Source organism: Oryctolagus cuniculus, chromosome 6 (genome assembly GCF_964237555.1).
Source record: "Oryctolagus cuniculus chromosome 6, mOryCun1.1, whole genome shotgun sequence".
Lineage (NCBI taxonomy): Eukaryota > Metazoa > Chordata > Mammalia > Lagomorpha > Leporidae > Oryctolagus > Oryctolagus cuniculus.
Window position 1 is genome coordinate 163,832,306 of NC_091437.1, and position 22,987 is coordinate 163,855,292.

The following is a 22,987-nucleotide window of genomic DNA, read 5'->3' on the forward strand; positions in this document are numbered from 1 at the left end:
GGTGAGGCAAGGAGGGGTGGGGGGTGGGCAGGGGCTGCCCAACCTTTCTATTCATTCCTCTATATCTTCTGTTTTTCCCTGTGTGGAACTTCAAAAGCAATTTACCAAGCTCTCCCTCCAGCTGCTCTTTGCAGCTCCATGGACCTGCGATTTCCCATCTCATCTGGTCTGCTGGGGGCTGGTGCTGACCTCCCTAGTCCAACCCTCTGCTGCTTCCCTTTCTTATTGCTCCTCTGGCATGGACCTGCCCAGTCTCTGTTGCTGTTGCTCTCCTGGTCTTCCTGTCACAAATTTCCCACAGCTCTATCTCCGAAGTGCATCTTCTCCCCTATTTAACTGTCTATTTTGCCCCGCGTGACTCAGATCATCTTGTCGCTATACCACCATCTTGGGACCCCCCCACTAACATTATATTTATGCTTAGTGCATTTATTCAAATATTTATTCGTTTCATGACATTGCCAGGTGGGTTTTAGGTGCTAGGCAGGTAAGAGGAGAAGGATGCAGCCCTCTCTCTAATTACATGCTGATCTAGAGAGGTGAGGCACTGTGAGTATCAACACCATCAACACTAGCTAATATCACATGACTCACCAGATGTCACTTATTTCAAGCTGATAATTTTTCATGGCCCACGAATGATGACTAACAAACCAATAGATGTAAAATGATGGAGCCAGGCCAGGGAGTAGAGAACAGCACTTTACTAAATAAATTTGGTGGAAAGGATACATAGTGAGAGATTGTTCCCTACTGTCCCGATAGTGCAAAGGCAGGCAACAAAACCAGTCTGACAGGTTCAAACCCCAGAAGCACAGCCTATGTCCTGCCTATAACCCCTTTGGCATGGGGGAAGCTTTTATCTTATTTACTTATTTTTATTTTAATTAATTAATTTTAGAAGTGAAGAGAGAGACAGAGTTGAGACAGAGAGAGACAGTTCCCTTCCACTGGTTCACTCCCCAGATGCAGAGGCATGGGCTGGGCTGGAACTGAAGCTGGGAGCCAAGACCTCAATCCAGGTTCCTCACATAGGTGGCAGGAACCCAATTACCTGAGCCACTGCCTCCCAGGATCTGCATTATCAGGAAACTGGAATCAGGAGCCAGAGCTGGGTATCGAACCCAGGTACTCCAATGTTGGACGTGGGCATATTAATGCAGTTAATCCAATGAGCTAAATGCCCAACACAGGAGGGGAGGGCAAGTTTACTGACTCTTCTGCATGTTTCTCCAAATGTCAGAAGTGTTAGCAAGATCATTGTAACTAGAGGATCATTGCAAGGATTCCTGAGATTGATGAAGGACAGCTTTATGTACACTTAGAAATGGTTATGACTCAATAATAACTGGCAACTACTGTTGGCAATTTCACAAACACAATGAAATATAATGTCATGATGATATTTATGTTGGGTCTTCAGTAAGTTCATGGGAAATGTGTATTAAAAAAACTAGATGTGGTTTGCAAATTTTTGGTCCCCAAATAAACATGTTTTAATTCCATTTTTCCACAAACTTTTTGAAGTCTCTTCATAAAACCCCACGGATACAGCAAAAAAAAATGTAATTATCTTGCTTTCTTGTGAGTTGACTTGAAGCGAGTCTACAATCTAGTGAGAAGATGGTGAGAAAGGGACATTCCAGGAAAAAAGTAGAATTTGTACAAGTGCGTAGATGCTGTTCATGGCACATTCAGAGGCCAGCCTGCAGGTGAGCAGCTGAAATACCTTGTCATTTACTTAAGTGTGGGCCTTGATTAGCTCCTCCAAAGGATGGGGAGTCCTCAGTGAAATCCAACTGTACTCATGTGAGGGTTAAAAGTGTGTTTCAGTGAAGATGAAGAGTCTTTTGAGGCTTAATTTTAATTTCACACCTGCTTCATAATGGTGGGACTTAATGGATGCTGGAAAAAAAAATACTGCTTTTCTGGAAAAATGAGTGCTCAGCCAGCTCTGGGACAAGTTTCTCCCACAACCTCCAAGGGTGCACCTTGTTCCCAGCTTCCGAGACCCTAGTCAGAAAGCCTCCAGCAGAATCCTGCAACACAGGACTGTTCTATTTTTACCCCTCCCTGCAGAAGTCCACCTGGTTCATCAGAGCCTTTGTGTTTTCCTTTAGCACAGTTACTGCACACAACCTGGACGTACACAGCTCTTTCAGGAGGCCCAACTTTCTGCTAAGACTTCCCAGATCCCCAAATCCTCATAAGAAGAGGATTTGCTGCTCCCGGCAGCAAAACGAGTGACACCTACACTCCACTGTCCTTCCAATGGTGTGGACACTTCTCTTCAGCCAGTCCTCCTGCTTCAGGTCCACCCACCCAGCAACTGCTGACAGGGTCTTTAAAAGCATGGCTCTTATTGCTTCTGAAACCCTCAATCCCTCCTTCCTGCATGATAAACAGATCTTCAATTCCTTTGTGTGCCATTAAGGAGTTTGAAAAACGGCTCTCATGTACCCTCCCAAATTCATTTTTCACTGTCTCTAATGTTATGGAGCAAAAGACCACTTCTGCTATAAAGCTGTCCCTTCAGTCCCTTAAACAGAACTACCTCTTCCCCACGCTACAGTGTTTGGATGAGGGCGTGGTATATGGCGGGTGCTAAATAAATATTAATCCTTACAATGCAGGGTCCAGGCTTTGGCATGCATGATCCCACTTAACCCTCCTAACAGCCTTCAGGTTGTTCTGAAACTGAAGCTCCAAAGCTCAAGCCAACAGAGTGAGCAACAGAATTCAGACCTATAAACCCCATGCCTGCAGCCCCTGCTCTACCCTGGACTCCCAGGACATTAGCTATTACTCCAAGCTGAGTTTGGTGCATGTATCTATTTCTGTAAGACTCTGAGCCTTGTAAGGGCCCAGGCCTAATCCATTCATCTCAGAGCTCCAGGTGTCACCTTTCCTGGAGAAGGGGCTCAAGCTTAATGAGAGCCACCTCAAACGAAACGCATTTCCACCATGTGACACTATGAACTCAACCTCCGTCGTATCTTACATACATGCGCATCACTTCCCATTCGCAAAGACTTCCAAGCACTCATTTATATGTTGGACATAGGTTTGGTGACGTTAGGTGATGTATACAAGCATCCACAGGAGACAGTGGTGAGGCCAGGCAATAAGATGGTTGTGACTTCCAGCCAACAAGGAACCACTCACCCTCAGCACCGCAGAACCACCCAAAGGAGCTCCGGACTGTCACTTTGCCTTCAGTAGAGACATCCTGCTAACCCCAGGACACAGACTCTGGTCACTAGCCTCCCCTGTGGACAGCAGACATACCATACCCTCACTTCTGCCCTGGGGCTGTTAGCTGGCCAGCCTCAGCGTGAAGCCTCAGCGTGAGCAGACACCAGGATACACACTTTGCAGGATGCAACCATCTGTAACTATTGGGGGGAAATGCCAAGGTCCTCGACACTTCACCCACTTACTGTGCTCACCCAAACCCTCTCCTGGAGCACAGCAGGCCCTCAACAAATGCCTCCGCAGTGGAAGCATGATGACAGGTCTCATAGCCTCCCAAATAGAAGTGTCTCCTTGATCTTCAGTGGCTGCTTCCCAGCAAGGAGCTCAATCAAGGTTTGGAGCAGTGAATGTCCAAGCTTCCCAGCAAAGCATTGTGTGCCAGGTCCCTCAGCCCTCAGCAAAAGGTCTGGGTGCAGACGCAGAGTGGCTCCCTGTACCCTTCACACCCTTGCCTCCTGCCATGTGCTCCAATGCTAATGGCCTGTAGGAGTCCCCTCCATCAAAACCCAGCACCGCCCAAGACCCACCCCTGTGCAATGCCACCTTTTCTCTCTTAGAAAACCTGTCCCCTTGTCCACTGCCCCCCCAACACTATTTATTTCTGGGTAGTTCTTTTCTGTTTCTGGATTGCATTCTAATTATTTGCAACATATCTGTCTTCTCTATCCATGGAGGTCAGTGTCTGAAACAGCCCCAGCACCAAGTGGACTGAGTGGAAGGCAGGCAATGGTCTTTGATTACAGCAGCTCCTGGCCAGACCACATAGCTCAGATTAGGGCCTCTCACTTCCTTCTCACTGGCCTAAGCAGTGAGTGGCACAATTAGTGAGGATTTGAGTCTCCCTGTGTGCATTTCAGATCTCAGCACTGAGTAGCCACACAGTAAAAGGAAAATGAGGAAGTCCCAAGCCTGAAATTCCATGTTGCAAGAATCTATCCCTAACACAGCAGGCTCATACTAGAATGGCAAAAGCCCTAAACAGCACTCTGGCCTCAGAATCAGCCCTTAAGGCATTTGGATCTGGCTAAAAAGCCCATGAGAGTTTTGTAGGCATTGAAAGCCAAGACATTGTGGCAAAAAAAAAAATGACCTAAATGAAAGATCTCTGTGAGTGAGATCCCAGCGGAAAGAATGGGCCATCAAAGAAGGCAGTACCTTTCTCTGAAGGGAGGAGAGAACTTCCACTTTGACTATGACCTTGTCTAAATAAGATCAGAGTTTGTGAACTCAAGAGGCTTCTATAGCCTTGGCAGCTCATGACAAGAGCCTCAGGTGATTACTGATGTCATAAAAAAGAGTGTCAATTGTTAAATCAATGAGAGTCACTGTGCACCTGCTCCCCATGTAGGACCTCTGCCCTTAATGTGAATTAATGAGAATGCCCTTTTGAGAATTAATGGTAAAACTAGTACTCAAACAGTACTTTATACTTTGTGTGTCTCTGTGGGTGTAGTCTGTTGAAATTTTTACTTAGTGTATACTAAGTTGATCTTCTGTATATAAAGATAATTGAAAATGAATCATGGTGAAGAATGGGATGTGAGAGGGAGTGGAGATGGGATGGTTGTGGGTGGGAGGGAGGTTATGGGGGGAAAAGCCACTATAATCCAAAAAGTTGTACTTTGGAAATTTATATTTATTAAATAAAAGTTGAAAAGAAAAAAAAATCTATCCCTAAACATCTCACTGTGGACAACTTTTTGCCCACTGCACATGTGACATCTTGACATGATCTGATGTACATATGGGGCCACACAAGGAACATGTATGAAGAAGGCTCAGCACAGCACACAGCACCAGCTGTTGTTAGCCCTGTCTGTCTTTCAATGTATGGAATTCATAACATCTCAGCGATGCATGGGGCCCTGGAGATGTTCTGGGACATTTCACGTGGGGCAGAGGCAAAAGACTATGGAGGCCGACCTTTGGACTTTGACCTGACAGCATCTTGGACACAACAGCAGTGTCCTCAACTGGGATCACTGAAACCCTCTGCAGGCAGGCACACCAGCACTCCTCCTTGAGAGACGAAGATTCTCGTGCTCAGGAACATTAGGGGACTTCTAAATCAGGGACAATTTGCCAAAAGTGAAGCCACACGTGCAATCGGAGCCCTCCCAGTATGAACCAGAGTTTGCAGGTGTTCAGCCACCAATGCCCCCCCCCTTTTTTTTTGACAGGCAGAGTTAGACAGTGAGAGAGAGAGAGAGAGACAGAGAGAAAGGTCTTCCTTTCGTTGGTTCACTCCCCAAATGGCCGCAACAGCTGCTGCGCTGATCTGAAGCCAGGAGCCAGGTGCTTCCTCCTGGTCTCCCATGCGGGTGCAGAGCCCAAGCACTTGGGCCATCCTCCACTGCATTCCCAGGCCACAGCAGAGAGCTGGACTGGAAGAGGAGCAACCGGGACAGAATCCAGCGCCCCAACTGGGACTAGAACCCGGTGTGCTGGCACCACAGGCGGAGGATTAGCCTAGTGAGCTGTGGCACCAGCCAACCAATGCCCTCTTGATTCCTGATGCCCTCCCCAGTCCTCCCGTTCCATTCCATGAGGTGCAGAGACTAAAGCTGCAGCCCCGGACAAGCTCTTCCAGCCTCTCCCTCACACCTGGGATGAGAGGCAGCCCCCACCTGTGTCAGAGATGGAAGGTCATCCCTCTCTCTGTCAGAGACGCTTCTAACTTCTTACCTGATCAGGGGCTGCTGCAGAGCCACCAGGGCAGCGTGGATGGTCACCGAGATCACCGACAGGTGGAAGTAGTCGAACATGACTGGGACCTGGTGGTGCAGGCCTCTCCGGGGGTGGAAGTGCAGGCCAAGTGTGCGGCTGCTGATCATCGGGGCCCCAGCCACGTCCCTCAGCCTGGAAGGCAAGTGGATGAGCTCATGTGAGTGACAGTCAGCTGTCCCTGCTGTCATCCAACAAGTGTGTATACTATAGCTTTTCCACAGGCAAGCACTAGGCATGCACTGTCCTACTTAATCCTGCAAACAGTCTGCCAGGTAGAAATCGTTTTGCCCATGATTGGCAGATAAAGGAACCAAGGCTCAGAGAGGGGGAGAACTCACTAGATGTCACACAGCTGTTAAGTGGCAGATCTGAGAGTCATGTACCCATGTCACAAACACCAAACTAACATGGCGGGGATGAGCCAGTTGCCTGGGCTCCTTCCAAGGCTCCTCTCAATACAGCAGCCCTCCTGGTCGTCTTTTCACCCATCTCTTTTTATTTCCTCCACAGGTGCCCAACACTGTACTTACAGTGATGCCCACCCTAGAAAGCCTTGTTTTCCACCAGAGCCCTACCTCCCACGGACAGGGACTGCAGCTAGCTAGCTCTTTCTATTCCCAACACCTAGCCTGGTATCTGGCATTCCACAGGAGGTGGTCAAATGTGCACACCTTAAAATGAGCCACTGACCACATGAGCAGCTCCAAAGTGCAGCTGTTCAGTCGTCTGTGGCCACTTTTCTCAATGATTCCCCAGCCCAGCGTCAGCACTCCTCAACGGTACCTGTCTGATCCTTAAAAGATAAAGCAGCTGGCGGCCCATGCGCAGCTCTGGTTATACAAATGGGATGACTCAGGGGAGCCCCAGCACTCATCTCAAGCTCTGAAAACCAATCACTCAGGCTCTGCAGGTTTGTCTGAACCAGAGCACGTGAAACCTGGCTAGAGCATCTTCCAAGGGTAGTTCAGAGAGGTGTTCCACCTGCCTGGACGGAGAGAGGAAGGTGAAGAGAGCAGCCTGCGAAGACCCAACTCGGTAGGTTCTGCTTCCTTGAAATTCTTGTTACCGGTGGGCAACTGAATGCCAAGTAAAGGAGTCAAAGAGGCTACTGGGGTCCAGCATGACTCCAACGCAGACTGCAGGCACCAGCCTCCTCTCCAACGGGAAGAAACCCTCCCCATTGATGGGCTGGGGGAGATGACTCTCCCCCATGACTCTGGAGAAGTTGTTAACACTTGCATGCATGTGAACCTCCGACAACAACTGTCTGAAGCCTCACTATGAATTCAGCATGGTGCTGCTCCTCTTAATCTGCATTTCCCAGTACTGTTCCGTTTATAGAAGTAGTAAAGGCAGCATGATTAATTAACCAGTTCAGAGTCCCAAGGCAAAACTGGACTGCAGACCAGCTTGTTCTGTTTCCAGGTGGTTCTGAGTTACTGCTCACAATCACCTGGCATCCAATCAGACACAAGCTCCTATCACCTGCAGAGATGCCCTTAGGGCTTGAACAATAACAGATTCAACACATTTCAGGGTAGCAAAGGTGTCTAACTGCTATCCAGAATTTAAGCCACACCAACAGGAGTAAAGACATAAGAAAGAGGGAGGTGATGGCTCTTTTCAGCTCTGAAATGGACAGAATCAACTCCTGGAGATAAAACTCAGTTCCTGGGGATGTGTCTCAATTTAGAAAAGACAGAGATAAGCTTGGTAGCATGAAGAGGAGAATGCCCAGGTTCTTATAAAGGAAATAAAACAAACAGAAAACAGAGACAAGGAGAGGGAGAGGGAGAGGGAGGAGAGGGAGAGAACACCCTGGGATTGAATCTGCAGATAAAGCCATCACATAAAGGACTTTCCTTATCGGAACTGTCACTCAGTCTGAGACTTTTCTGGGTGGCAGCAAAGCATACAATTGAGGTCAACTGAGGGAGTACACGAGGATGCATTGCTCCCCAAAGTAAAGAAGCATGTTCTGGTGGCTGGAGCTCTTCAGGAACAACCTGGGACATGATGATGAGAGTAGCTCCCTGTTCCCGTGCGAGCAGGCGCTCAGACGCCTTTACGGAGCACCTCGTTCCAAGGGGGGGCTGCCCAAGAGCAGGGCTGCTCAAGCCCAGTCACACTGACTGTGGGCACTGGAAGAGACATGGTCTGCTGGGAGCAAGGGCGTCCTGTGCACTGTAAGATGTTCACAGCCTGTCTGGATATCAGTAATGCTCCCCCCAAATACCTCTGGGCACCACCAAATGTCCTAAGTGCAGAGTCATTCACCTGCATTGAGAGCCACTGGAGGGAAGGCATTGCAAGAGTCTTCCACGCCTGATCCCTGCTGCCTGCCTCTCTGTGTTGTGCCCACCCTGGCCTGCATGGTGTTACACAAGCCCGCCAACTCAGTCTCGCTTCGGAGCATAATGTCTACCCCCAGGATTTGCGGCAGATGCCTTATCATCCTTAAACCTAATTTATGAAAATGAAAAAATATGACTTTTCCAATCTTCCCCAGCCTCTGGCTTCCTGTTCGTCTTAGCTAATCTTATACTTTATGAAACCACTATGCTCTGATTATTATTAAGTGCTTTGTATTACAGGGAGGAAGCAGCACATTAAAGCCTGGCCCCGCTTGCACCTAGAAAGCTGTAAAGAGGGAGAAGAGACTTGTGATGCAGGTCACGTGCTGGGCCTATTCCATTGTCTCTCACAGCGATTGTAACAGAGTTAACAGGTATGCATTCTGTATGGATGCCAGTTTTATAAATGAGGCTCTGAAGTGCAGAACAGGGCAGTGTCTTGATGGATATGTCAGAGTGGATGAGAACAGAGCCAGAGATGCTGAATCGCATGCACTTTGCCTGCACCCATCTCCTGTATAAAGGCTGTCCATTTACTACTCTTGCTGGAGAGAAGGTCTCATTTACTGCGTCACCTATGGCTTATCATTGAAGGCCTTTGGTGGGCTAGTTGGAGAATTACTTGTAGGCCAGGTTTGGAATCAACCACAGGGCTCTCTGGTCATCTAGAAAGGAACTATGGATGAAGATCTCTGAAGGCAGATGGACGGGAGATGGGGAGGGGAGGGTTACTGGGGGACTGAATGATAGAAATCCCAGACAGCTGCAGGGGACATCTGAGAGCATCGGAGTCAGGGATGTCACTGCTGAGTTCAGAGGCTAGGAGGAAGATCTGCCTCTTTCACAGCCTTGGAGTTCACTGTGGTACTACAACAAGTCCTGGGCATATTGCGAGAGAACAGGATTTCTCAAGCACCAAGGGGAAGCAGATATGCTGAGAGGAGCAGATGGGCTCAAAGACAAGGTGAGGAACCTGGGAGGCTGAGTCAGACACAGTGCCTGGACCTCACACAGGTCTGCCAGCCCAGGAGCTGGCAGAGTCAGCTTGGCATCCGCAGGTGTCCATTCCTAATACCAGACACAGGTGGGTCCCTGACACCTCTGAAGAAGCCCATCCTTGCTTCCAGTTCCCTCCGGTACAACTCCCCACATTATGAAAATTCCCATAACCAATAGACGGATTCAGGAACGGGGCAAAGAAGAACATCCCGCGAGGGATTTTGAACCATGATGGGATGGGAGGACCTGCTTCCCAGCATTAGCTCATCGGCCTCCTGGGCCCCTTCTCCAAAGGAAAGGAGCGAGTACTTGTTGAAGAGGCTGTCGAGACGAGACATGAGGACCACTTTAATTTGCAGAGTGGTCAGAGTGTGCTGAGAGACTGCTCACAGGACAGAAGGGAAAGGAGTTTTCTCTCCGGAAAACACAATTTACAAGGCAAATTTATCGTGGTGCAGAATGTTTTGAAATCCATGATTAGTTTTTTCCATAACGTTCATTTTCTATGATCTTTTTCAAGACCCCTTGTGGCAAACACAGGCCCACCTCACAAGGAACCAGTCAAATACAACTTGTTCCTGCCTCCATTGCTCCCTCCTCATAACCACAATGAGGACAAGGGTGGGGGCAGAAATATCAGGGCCCTCTACCACACACCATTTCAGAACTGGGGGTTTCCTACCCTGAGAAAGTTTGGATCTGGGAGCAGAGCAGTACAGGGAGACAATGGAAAAAAGTTAGAAACTGGATGAGAGTTTATAGGGTTTTGATATTATGCTCAACTGGGCTTCTTCATTCCTTAAGAAAAAGGAGATTCCTTTATTACCTGAAAGGCTGTAGGCAGTAGGATGAAGAGGACCACAGGGCAAACCCAAAGCAAGTTAGCATATGAAAGAAGAGAGCAACCTCCCGCGTATTTAATCAGCGGGCCTTGCATAAATGGACTTTCCATTTTCAGAGCTTCGAAAGAGAACGTCAGATATTTAGTACAAAGTGCAAAATTCTGGCAGAATCCTTTGATTCAAAAGAGGACCTTGAAGCTTGTAACCTCGAAGGGTCGCACATGCAAAACCCTCCACGAGTGCTGCATTGGAAATCTATGCCGGTGTCAGGCGGGAGGAAGCCAAGAACTCCGGAGTTTTCTAAGAATAATCGAGCTGTATTATAGTTGGAATGTGCCCATTGATGTTCCTGTATTAGAAACTTAATCCCCAAAGCAAGCGTTGACAGGTGGAGGTCATAGGTCGTGAGGGTTCTGCCTCCGTGAACAGATCTACGTTGTTATCTCAGAGTGGGGATTGTACAGAATGAGTCTGGCCCGTGCCCCCTATCCTTCTACTTTCCTGCATGAGGAAATGTGGCAAGACAGCCCTCGCCACATGTGCGCCCCTCAATCCAGGACTTCCCAGTCTGAGGACACAGCATGTAAGACATAAGTCCCTGCTACTTCTAAACTGCTCAGTCTTGGGCATTTCACTACAGCCACACCAAGGGACTCAGAAGCTACCTGACTAAAGCGCACACAATTGGGAAGGATCGCATCTACATTCTTATTGCATTTCCCTGCTCAGCTGTGACTACAGCAGGGCACTGTAGCTTACGGGGAACTGGATTCCTGAGAGGTGTTCTGAGGCCCTGGCCAGGAGGACGCCCCAGGAGTGGGAAGTGGGGGAGGGGACCTCCTGCTCCCACAGTCCAAGGGTTTCCATGACACTCACTGTTGCTCACTGTCTGTGAAGTGCAAGTCCACCTTGAGCTGGAAATCGACTTCACTCAGCGCATCCTCTACCTGCAAGAGAGATAAAACCCAAGGCATTTAATGAGTCAAATCTTGTCCAAATGAAATGTTTAGCTGGTCTATTTCACAAAGAAGAGAAACAGAATTTCACTACAAGAGTAATGCCTTTGGCACTTAGTCCTATCATTATGTTCAATTGTGAACAGAAATTGATCACCAGGACTAGTGAGATGGCATTGGTACATGCCACCTTGATGGGATTGAATTGGAATCCCCTGGTATGTTTCTAACTCTACTGTTTGAGGTAAGTCAGCTTTGTCTGCAAATACTAGCTGATAGAATAAAAAAGGGAGAGAACGATCCAACATGGGAAGTGAGATACACAGCAGACCCATAGAATGGCAGATGTCCTAAACAGCACTCTGGCCTCAGAATCAGCCCTTAAGGCATGCGGATCCAGCTGAAAAGCCCATGAGAGTATTTCAGGCATGGAAAGCCAAGACACTCTGGAGAAAAAAAAAAAAAAACCTAAATGAAAGATCTCTGCGAGTGAGATCCCAGTGGAAAGAACGGGTCATCAAAGAAGGAGGTACCTTTCTCTGAAGGGAGGAGAGAACTTCCACTTTGACCATGGCCTTGTCTAAATATGATCAGAGTCGGTGAACTCAGGGGGCTTCCATAGCCTTGGCAGCTCATGACAAGAGCCTAGGGTGATTACTGATGCCATAAACAAGGGTGTCAATTTGTTAAGTGAACAACAGGAGTCACTGTGCACTTACTCCTCATGTAGGATCTTTGTCCTTAGTGTGCTGTACATTGAGATTTAATGCTATAACTAGTACTCAAACAGTATTTTTCACTTCATGTTTCTGTGTGGGAGCAAACTGTTGAAATCTTTACTTAATGTATGCTAAACTGATCTTCTGTATATAAAGAGAATCGAAAATGAATCTTGATGTGAATGGAAGGGGAGAGGGAGTGGGAAAGGGGAGGGTTGCGGGTGGGAGGGACGTTATGGGGGGGAAGCCATTGTAATCCATAAGCTGTACTTTGGAAATTTATATTCATTAAATAAAAGTTAAAAAAAAACAGTAATGCCACTTATATTTAAGCAGAATTTCCTCGTGTGCTCCCTGGAACTCTGGAGGTACAGGTTATATCTGAGAACATGACATGGAAAACGGAAGGAAGGAATTTACAGAGCCAGTTTGGGAAGAGCGATTTTGCAGGAAATGTTTAAGCTTCCTTTTGGAGGGACTTTGAGGACTTCATTTCCTAAACAGATTAGATCTGGAGTCAAAGTTGGGGCAAGAACAAATTGTTCCAATGCCGTGGCAGAACCCTGCTCTGCTGGTGAAGGGTAGAGGCAGAGAGAGTTAACGCGGACCCTCAGGCAGGTGCACAAGATGGGGCAGACACTCAGGAAAGCCAAGAAATTCCCCCTGCAGGCTCAGGCCCCAGGCCAGCAGCCTTCAGTTGTGTCCTGAGATCCACTTATGCCTGAAGAACTGTTAGCATGCCATGTTCTATCTGCGGCTACGTTCAACCTCAGATCTAACAAAACCCCAAAACTCTGTTTCTCACATACACCTAAAGATGGTACCCCGGTTCTTCTTTTCCTCTATCACCCCAGTCTCCAGGGGGAGTGGCTTGCTAAATACCAGATTGCACCAGCACCTCCCACAGCTGGACCGTGCAGTATCAGTCCTGTAGCCTTGTGACAGGACTTGGCTGTGTGACAGGATCCCACTCCCAGGATGGACACAGACCTCCTCTTCCATCTCAGCATTTCACACTTCCTATTCCGATTGTTTGTTTATAACCTGGAAGCTCTGAGCTGAGTATTTTCTGTAGATGCATTTCGTCTAGTCCCTACAGGATCTTTAAAAATGCATTGAACAATAGCAACATTTAGAATTCAGGCAATTTCACATTTGTATTTCAGGTGTCCTGCTTCTGGGAAAATAAACCCTGGATCTAAGAATGCGGGGCTGGCAGCTGTCAGCTCTGTCTGGATAGGGCAATTATTCCTTCATGTACCAGGAGTTCACCACATTCACCAGCACTGCCCATCTGGCCTAGTGATACCCCTGCTCTTTTCTAGCCTGCTGTCCCCATAATCTGCGCATCCTTAAGGGAGAAACTGCTTTTCCTTCCTCTGCACAGATCCAGGAAGAGACTGACACCTGCTACGTGGCAAGAATCAATGCATCTCCGAGGAACAATCAAGCTCTTCCTCTGTCCCCATCTTTCCTGGTTTTTACTTCTCTGCAAGGATAAGCCACTCCTGCAGTGATGGAAATCTCGTCTACATAGGCTCCCTGGAAACATCTCTCTGGTTAGGCATAATTTAGGCAGAGACATATGGATGGAATTTATCTTTAGGTCCCTGGGGTTTAAAACTTGTTGTAAAAATGTGTTTAAAAGTTAACATTTGGCTGAGCCCACCTGCTATAAATAACTTCCTCTTCTAGCTTTGTTTTGCATAATCACAAACCTCACTTCATACACACAAGGAAAGCAATGCAGTCTCTTGCCTCCAGTTCCTGGGAAGTGAGACTGGCAAAGGAAGTCCTCCCAGGGAGCACAGAGTATCTGGGTAATGAGGATTCACCTGCAGCCCCAGCGTGCACTTGTTGCAGCTCCCTCGGAGCTGGGAGAGCAATCACTAGCCTGGATAAGGTGTGGCTAGATGGGGGCTGGCTGGGACTTCACCAGTGTCCGCATACATCTTCCTTACAGGAGACTCCTGAATGCAGGCACGGCCTTTTCGAACCATTTGTTCCATGGCTGGCTGCTGACCACACACATGCACACACAAGTACAGGTACACACTAAATGTACACACCCATGTGGCTTTCCCTTACCCTGCCTTACCATGCTACAACAGCCTCTCTGTTCAGGGGTCATTTTCCCACCAGCAGGAAGAGGTCTTGTAGAATGGCAGAAACAATAACACAAGCTACAATAATTGCGCAACAGTAACTATGGGACAAGAAACAAGCTAGCGCTGAACAAATACTATCTTATTTAATGCAGATAAAACCATGAAGTAAGAAATATCTCCCATTTTCGAAAGAGGAAACCAAGGCATGGTGTTGTCAAGTCCAAGCTCAGCTGGCCAGTGAGACTCATGCCCCAGATCCTGTCAAAGGCTCTGTCCCGAAGGCTCCACCTGCTACATCTTTAGGCCATATATGCATTCATTGGTTGGTTACAGCTCCACCCAGAATGCTGGCTCTCTCATGTTTTCCTCCTTCCTTTTGCTCACTCAGTCTCTACTGCAGACAGCTGGCTAAGAAGGCATCGTTTGGAGTCAGTGATCACGGGAACACATTCTGGTTCTACCACTGAGCATCTGTGTGGCCTTGGGCTAGCCAACCTCTCTATTGTTTTCTCATCTATAAAACTGGAGTGAAATAAGTAACTCACTCACGAAATTGCTATTGTGTGAACTAAATAAGAAAATACACACCAAGGGCTGATGATTCTCAACAAATTTGAGCTATTACTATTTAATATTATTGCTGTTATCTCCAATTGACTACTGCGTCTGACCACAGAGAAGACCAGGGATTCATCAGCTCTACCCGGGGTCCTGCACCCTGGTCACACACCCATGAATGCCAGCCCTACATCTCTCTCTTCCTGGCATAGTGACTTTGCAAAATACCTTCTCTAAATCTCTGTGTTCTTCCTGCAGAAAGGGAATCATAAAACATTCCCTAATGCCATTGCAGTGACTCAATGATGAATGACAAGGCACTCAGCGCAATGCCTGACACATGGCACACCATGCTATTAGTGTGAGGAACATTGCACATGTTGTGGTAACAGCCTGAATTCTACCAACTCCTTAACAAGAACCAGCTTCCCCAGTGACCCCTGGACTATCGACTGCATCTGCAAGCCTATTTCCTCTCCATATTTTAAATTTAGAGGAGCAGAGACAGAGCAGCCAGGACTCCAAACAAGGCCCTGAAGGATATAGGATGCTGGTATCACAGGCAGTGGTTTAGCCTGCTTTAGCACAACTCTGGCCTTCCTCCAAGCCTATTTCATGGCCAAATTTTAGAGTCAATGCCCTTAACTTTTCCCTCTGCACAGAGTCCTCCCTCTCCTATGCTTACCCTGCAGCCAGGTCTTCGGGCTGCCCCAGGACTCCTGCAGCATACACTTCCAGCCCCTGCTGGGCTCCCTGTTTCCCTATGTCCCCACTTCCCTATTGCTGCTAGGCTGGGCCCCTCTCCTGCATCCCAAAGGAGCTGCCTGCCTTGAGAACCCAGGAAACAAATGGCCTTTGTCAGGACCTCAAGGAACCCACGGTGCTCCTCACCCTTCCTCCCTGGCTTTGCCCAGCACCACTTGCTCTGCTGCTGGTGATGGTGCCTTCCTCCCCAGATCTGTCCTCTATTTTACTGCCTTCTCCCCAGTCCTTTCTATCCTCTCTTTGGTGCCTTCTGCGGAAAGTCAGCCCAGACCTTACCAAACTTCTGAATCTACTCACTCCCCTCCAAATGGAAAGCAACCCTATCCTTCAGTCATGAGGTCTGGGTGGACCCAAGAATCCTCATTTTGAACCAGTACTGCCAGGAGAGTATGACGGGAGGGCACTGAAGAATCTTGCTTTAGGAAATGCATATCCTGGTTAGGCCTATACAAGTGCAAACTTGCTCAGGAAGCCCTTTTGGATGGAACCCTCGCTTTGTCTGGTTCCAAGTGCAGACACCTGGAGGAGGGTAACCGTTCTCTTTGATGGCTGAATGTGTGGGCTGATATCAGCTGTGGCCCAGAGGCTGGCTGTGCACCTCGTCCAGCTGCAGCTGCTACCCCGTGCTTCCTTCTTTTTTTTTTTTTTTTTTTTTTTTTATTTTTGACAGGCAGAGTGGACAGTGAGAGAGAGAGACAGAGAGAGAAAGGTCTTCCTTTTGCCGTTGGTTCACCCTCCAATGGCCGCCGCTGCAGCCGGCGCACCGCGCTGATCCGATGGCAGGAGCCAGGATCCAGGTGCTTTTCCTGGTCTCCCATGGGGTGCAGGGCCCAAGCACCTGGGCCATCCTCCACTGCACTCCCTGGCCATAGCAGAGAGCTGGCCTGGAAGAGGGGCAACCGGGACAGAATCCGGCGCCCCAACCGGGACTAGAACCCGGTGTGCCGGCGCCGCAAGGTGGAGGATTAGCCTATTGAGCCACGGCGCCGGCCTCCGTGCTTCCTTCTGTCTGTGTCCTCTACTGTGGCTCATCCCATGGCTACTATTTTCCCCTTTTACTGTTCTGTATATTTTGTAAGACTTCCCAAATCATCTGTGGGATTATGCAGAGTACACAAATACCTTGTACTACCTCCAGGCGCACTCTGTGCACCTGTTATGAAAACATCCCAGCACGTGATTCGTTCTGAGCATGGTCCTCTTCCACTTGTCTGAGACCCCACGGCAGGGGCTCCACTCTCCTCTCTGAGTGCCCTACAGCAAGTGGAACAGTGTTCCTGGTGGGTGAGTGGCCATCCTGTCAATGTCACTCGCCCACAACAAAGTCTGTGTGCCTTTATGAACACACTGTCTGGCCTCCTGTGATCAGCAGTGTTTTTGTTGTCATAAGCAGATCAATATTCACTGGGAAAGACTTAAGTTATCCATTCCAAAATACAGTTTTTACAGGCATCTGATTATCTTTGAGATTTATTTTATTGATTTGAAAGCCAGAATGATAGAGAGAGAGGCTGAGACAGAGAAAGAGATCCTCCATCCACTTCTTCACGTTCCAAATGGTCACAATAGCCTGGGCTGGGCCAGGCTGCAGCCAGAGACCAGGAACTTGGAGCCATCTTATGGTGCTTTCTCAGGCACATTAGCAGGGAATTGGATCAGAAGCAGATCAGTGGGGATTCAACGTGGCGCTCCAAAATGGGATGCTGGTGTTGAACCCAATGCTCCACAATGCCAACGCTTGTTATCTTTAATTGTCACTGACTTGGCTACAATGACTAGCAGTGGCATTGTTTGCTGCTGTATGGATTGCCCCAATACAGGAACACATCACTCACTTATAGAAACAACCTGACTTATAGAAGAAAACAGTGTGCCCTGTGAAACAAACTCCTTGCTCAACCTAAAGTTTATTACAATTTCCCACGAGCTAAAGTTGAGTGTTGGGAAAGACTTTAAACTGTTAGAGGCAGGTGCAAGACCAGTTGGATACTAGCCAAGATACCTGAACTATGTGCTAACCCAGGCTCCAATCACAACTACTCTACCCAGGTCACTTGAGATCAACACTCCTAAGCCCATGAGGCAAGAATGCTGTTCCCTTACTGGACTTTGGACAAGTTGACCCTGAGTGTAACAGCCTTAACGGATTTCCTTTCCACTCAAGGCAATCCAAGGGTACCTTTTCCTAAACTAAGTCTATTGACTTAGGATCCCAGGAAGGAAATGGAGGGTATGCTCAAAATAAGGACTCAAGCACAGGTACATCAAAGGGATGATCAACAAAGCAAGACGTGAGGGTTCAGAGTCTTGAGTTTAATGAAGAGAGTACTTCCTTACCACCCTCGCCTGACAGTCTAGCAGAGGGAGTGGCTACCAGAATGGGAGACACAGTCACATGGAGTATTTTTCCTCACCAGAACTGAGACTGTTGGTAGATGGCGTGGCCAGCGGTGTGCTGCTACATGCCAACAACCAGTTCTCTGAAGCAAAAATAAAAGACTGCTTTGTGGTCTTACCAATGTCTGTGATGTAAGGTTTCCATCATGACTGATTTCAAGCTATCAATGTGAAGTCACTAAATATGGAGCCAGAAAGAGACTCCTAAGAGCACTCACTATCTGCTAATTTCCACTGCAGGTACTAGGGATGAAACACAGACAGGAGACTCCAATCCTGAGAAGCACGCACACTGGGAGGGAATGACAACATTCTAAAGTGAAAATTGTGCCACCCCAACTTTATGGCAAAAATCAGTGGCTTTCCATTATCCAAGAATCAGCTGTACCTTCCCATGCCCACAGTGTTCTGTGAACCTGGCCCAGTGCACCTCTCCAGTGTCACTCCTCACTTCACTGCCCTCACACACAGTGCAAGTCACCTTGGTCTCAATGCTGTTCCTCAGACACACTGACCTCATTCCCACCCAGGGGTTTTGCCTTTGCTGTATCATCATCCAAGGACACCAAGCCTGGACCTACCTCAGCATCAAGGTCTCAGCTCAAGGCTGGCTTCTCACGGAGGCCTGTCCAGCCTGCCACTTCTCCTCCAGGGAGGAATCTCCATCGTGTGTGAAGGTTGTGGGAAAGACTGCACTGAGCCCTTGACAATCTCATTACCTGAGTGTCTGTCTTGCAGCAACAGCAAGTCCCACAAATGGGTCTGTCCTGAAGTCTCTTTCCTTTGGGTATAGCTGTAGCTTTCCTATCAGGATTCGAATATGGATGCAAGCACCTGCTCTTACATCACATCACTCACAAGTATATCTCATAAACCAGTGAGCTGAGCATGCGGCAGTAAGAAGACTCAGTAATAGACTATATTTCTGTATATACAATTCACTTATTTGGTTACACTGGGATTTATCAATCTAACATGAAAATACAAGCTTCAAAACACCAGGATATTTTCTTGTTCATTATTTTACTTTCAGCACACCATAGGTCCTTAGTGGGAGTTCAATAAATCTTTGATGTTCAGACAAAATAATTTAATATAGAGTGAGAAAGAACACTTTACTTACTTTTGCCTACACAAGGGCACCTGGTCACTGCCTGGAACATAAAAGATGTGGAAAAAAGTTCAAGGGGAGAAAAGCAGATGCCCAATGGGTGTCATTATGCACATCTCATGGGGAATGTGCGTGTCGGACTTTAGCTGGGTTTTTCTGAAACAGGAGCATGGTTCAACATCATTCAAGGCATTCTAGAAGGAAATAGTCAGCTAGAACATGGCAACAGGACTTAAGGTGGGATGGGGGAGCACAACCAATGATTTGGACTTCCCACAGTCCTTTGGAATAAGTTGATTTAAAGAATGAGAAAATTTCAAGTTTCTAGCAAATTGAACGATGTCCCCAAGTTCTCTCAGCCTTTACTTATCCTGTGTCCCCTTCCCAGAATGCCCTTCCTCTGTCCTGTCTGATGGACTCAGAGCACGTGTATCTGAAAACTGACGCTTTGTGAGACCTCTGAAGAGCTCTGGGCTGGTGGTCCCCAGAGTTCTACACATAGCCAGTCAAGTACCAATCACCTATCAGGATGCCTGGTTACGCATCTGCTTTCTGGCTAAACTATCAACCTCTTTAGGGTGAAAGTCCTGCTTCGTTCTTCAGTTCTGTCCTTTATCCAAAGGCTCAACACAGCGTCCTGCAAAAAGTATTACTCAGTAAGCATCTACTGATAGGCTCACTGACACATGAGCAAATGGACAGCTGAAGAGTAAGACACAAAGGTAGTCAGTGGAGACTGCTAGCATTTCAAGCTGCATGGAACAAGCAAATACATGAACGAAAGAAGAAGCAAAAATATAAAAACACAAATAAGTGCATGAAAGTTCTGAAATCATGAATACTTACCTGACAAATTTCAGAGTAAATCTTCCCATTTACCAAGCAAGGGAAGGGAACGGCCACTTGTGGCTGGTGCTGGATGTGTGACTTACCCTTTCACCGTCTAAGAGAAGGTGAGCTCGGAAGATCATGGCATCATTTATGGGCACTTCTTCATTCCTGTACAAGATCTGAAAGACCCGGCTGTGCACCGTGTTCTCGTGGACACAGGCTGAATGCAGGCTGCTGCTCTCTGCACAACAAAAACAGACAGGAGCCGGTGAACTTCAGTACAGTCCTGCACCTGCAGCCCCATCCAGCCGTCTGCCGTGCTCAGAAAACTAATGACCCTAAACTGCATTACCATTTCCCAAGCCTAAAACCACAGATGAATGAGACCACATCATAGGAGGATTTCTGTTCATTGAGTCAGGCTGGACTCTCAGGAGAACCTTGTTTAGTCTCTTGCAAACTTTCTGATCTTGACGAGGTCATGTGTCAAGCTGTGGGCAGTGCTCCTTAGATGGAATCTGGAGACTGCTACACTCCTCACCGTCCCTCCTCCATGAACCCTTATGTAATCTCCCTCTTCTGGAAACAACGAGGAGAAGAGTTTACTACAGATGAAGTGACCAAGGCTCAGAAAAGAAGCAGATCTGGTATTTCCTTGCTGTGGACTGAATTAATTGTCTCCCCAAAAAGGAACATGCTAAAATCGAATCCCCTCTGTGATGGTGAATGGACATGAGGCCTTTGGAAGGAAACCAGGACAGGAGGGTGGATTCCTCATGAATGGGATTGGAGCCATTAACGAGAAAATGGGAAGCTAAGTAAAACCCTTCCTTAATTTTATTTATTTAATTATTTGCATACATTTCTTAAATACATTATGAACATAGTAATTCTTCCCACTGTATCTGCCCTCCTATTCTTCCCTCTCCTGTTCCCTGTCCTATTTTTCACTAAGATCTATTTTCATTTAATTTTATATACAGAGGATTAACTCTATTCTAGATAAAGAGTTCAATGCATTGTATGAGAAAGAAAAAGAAAAAGAAATAAAAAACAACAATTATAAAAAAAATTTTCCTCAACAGTCCAAAGGCTGTTCAAAGATATTGCATCTCAAAGGTGACTTTGTCTCTTCCCTTCCTTCCTCCCCCTTCTTTCCTTTTAGAAACTTAACTATCTTTAAAAAAGAACCCAAGAATGATACATCTTTTGGTAGCTCTTAGACATAATTATAACTTAAGAGACACAAAAATATCCTCCATTTAATACACTAAAAGTAAGTGACTCTTGAGAAGAAGTTTTACTATTAAGTCTCATGATATAACTCTATAAGGACGATGGTCCTGCATGGGAAGTTAGTGCAAAGTGACTCCTATTATTTACTTTTAAAAATTAACACCCTTATGTATGATGTCAGTGATCATCCAATGCTCTTGATATGAGCTGCCTAGGCTATGGAAGCTTTTTGGATCCACTAACTCAATAAGGCCAAAAAGCAAAGTAGAAGTTCTCTCCTTCCTTCAGAGGAAAGTACATCCTTCTTTGGTGGCCTCTTCTTTCTAGTGGGGTCTCACCCAAAGAGGTCCTTTATGTAGAAAATTTTTTGTCACAGTGTCTTGGCTTTCCATGCCTGAAATGCTCCCCTGGGTTTTTCAGCCAGACCAGAATGCCTTAAGGGCTGATTTTGAGGTCAGAATGCTACTTAAAGTGATTGCCATTCTATGAGTCTGCTGTATGGACTTCCTAGTAACCACAGGATCCTTCTTACTTGAAAAGTGGAGATAGCACATTGCTTCTGATCGGAAGAACACTGTCTTGAGTTTGAGCAAATTTGCATTCTTACTGTACTGCGCACCAAGTTTCCTAAGGAATTTGTGTAGTTTTGTATCCTAAGTAGACCATAATTCCTAAACACTGTGTTAAGGCAAACCTGTATGTCAAAAACAAACATCTATCCAATGAGCTGGAGAGACCTTTTGGCATCCATTGACCAAAGCTATCGTGAGAAGTAAGTGAATTCCTCAAGTCACTGAACTGCACAATTATGTATTTATGCATTCTCTAATGATACTAATAGTTACAGAAGGCAATGATAACTTATTCGTTTAAAGGGCCAATTGCATGACACATTATAGCTGTCAAAGGGCTCTTCAAATGTGTTACCTTCCTACATCCTCACAGCTAATTCCTAGGGAAAGTTTTACTACAGATTAAGTGACCAAGGCTCAGAAAAGAAGCAGATCTGGTATTTCCTTGCTGTGGACTGAATTAATTGTCTCCCCAAAAAGGAACATGCTAAAATCGAATCCCCTCTGTGATGGTGAATGGACATGAGGCCTTTGGAAGGAAACCAGGACAGGAGGGTGGATTCCTCATGAATGGGATTGGAGCCATTAAATAAGAGGACAGAGACTGAGCCCTTCACTCTTCATGCCCTGTGATGGTGCAGTGAGGAGTTGCCAGTCTCTAAACCCAGAGAAGGCTCTCACCAAGACCTGGTCCGAGCTGGAGTCTTGATCCCAAACTTCCAGACTCTTCTGCTGTCAATAAGCAGCCAGTGTATGGTATTTTGTTACAGCAAGTTGAACACAGGCATGGCCATATGACAAAGCACTGTGTGGATTCATCCTCATAGCTCCCTCTTTAATAACTGGCAAAGGGGAGTATCAGGTAGCCAAGGGTAGGTGCTCTATAAAGCACCACTGAAAGCATCAAATAGCAATTTATAAAGGAAGCCATGAAAATAACAAGAAAAATCAATCTAATCAGCAAAGAAAAAAATCTTTGAGTATCTTGTGCACCATCCCCAGATGGCTCCAGTAGTCCCCCCAAAACAAAGGATTACTGCCACCTCCCCAGGCATCATGAGTCTAAATCATCAGCTACCTCACAGCTTCAGAGTAGAGAGCCCAATGCATGTAAAATCCCAGATGGTTTCCAAGGTCACCAAGACATGCCTGCTCAGATTTAAACTTTTGCATGAAGGAAATAAAATCTCCGGCCTAATGCAGCCTGATTTAGACCTGTTGGATCCAAATTGATGTGTCCTTTAAATAGAAACTCCTGTGTACAGAGGACATTCTGTTTTATTTGCTAGTCTAGCCCTTTCTCCATCACTGTCAAGGCCCAGCTGATCTATAAGCCAGACTGACAACATGGCAGAGAATGGATGGGGCAAATTCTCTGAAGGTCAGAGAAGCACTGAACCATCAGCTACCAGGAGGGTCAGCAGCAAAACACTTCCATCACTCAACTTCGTGGGCAGCTGATGTCACCTTTTATGATGCCAGCTCTCTGTGGAAGACAGGTAAATCCACACTGACCTCGTGGGATGGTTATGGATAGAAAGAGAATAAAATAGGTCA

The 22,987-nt window shown here is 46.9% G+C and overlaps 1 protein-coding gene across 6 annotated transcripts in view; it reads right to left on the reverse strand.

The window, feature by feature from the left end:
- Positions 1–22,987, reverse strand: part of FAM135B (family with sequence similarity 135 member B) — a 364,289-nt gene that overhangs the window by 105,897 nt on the left and 235,405 nt on the right. For all 6 annotated transcript variants that reach the window (XM_070075533.1, XM_070075534.1, XM_070075535.1 and 3 more), the window contains 3 exons: positions 19,724–19,863; positions 11,054–11,124; positions 5,941–6,114 (listed from right to left, as the gene is read on the reverse strand). In XM_070075533.1, coding sequence (XP_069931634.1) covers positions 5,941–6,114; positions 11,054–11,124; positions 19,724–19,863 — 385 coding nt within the window. The remainder of the gene's footprint in view (positions 1–5,940; positions 6,115–11,053; positions 11,125–19,723; positions 19,864–22,987) is intronic.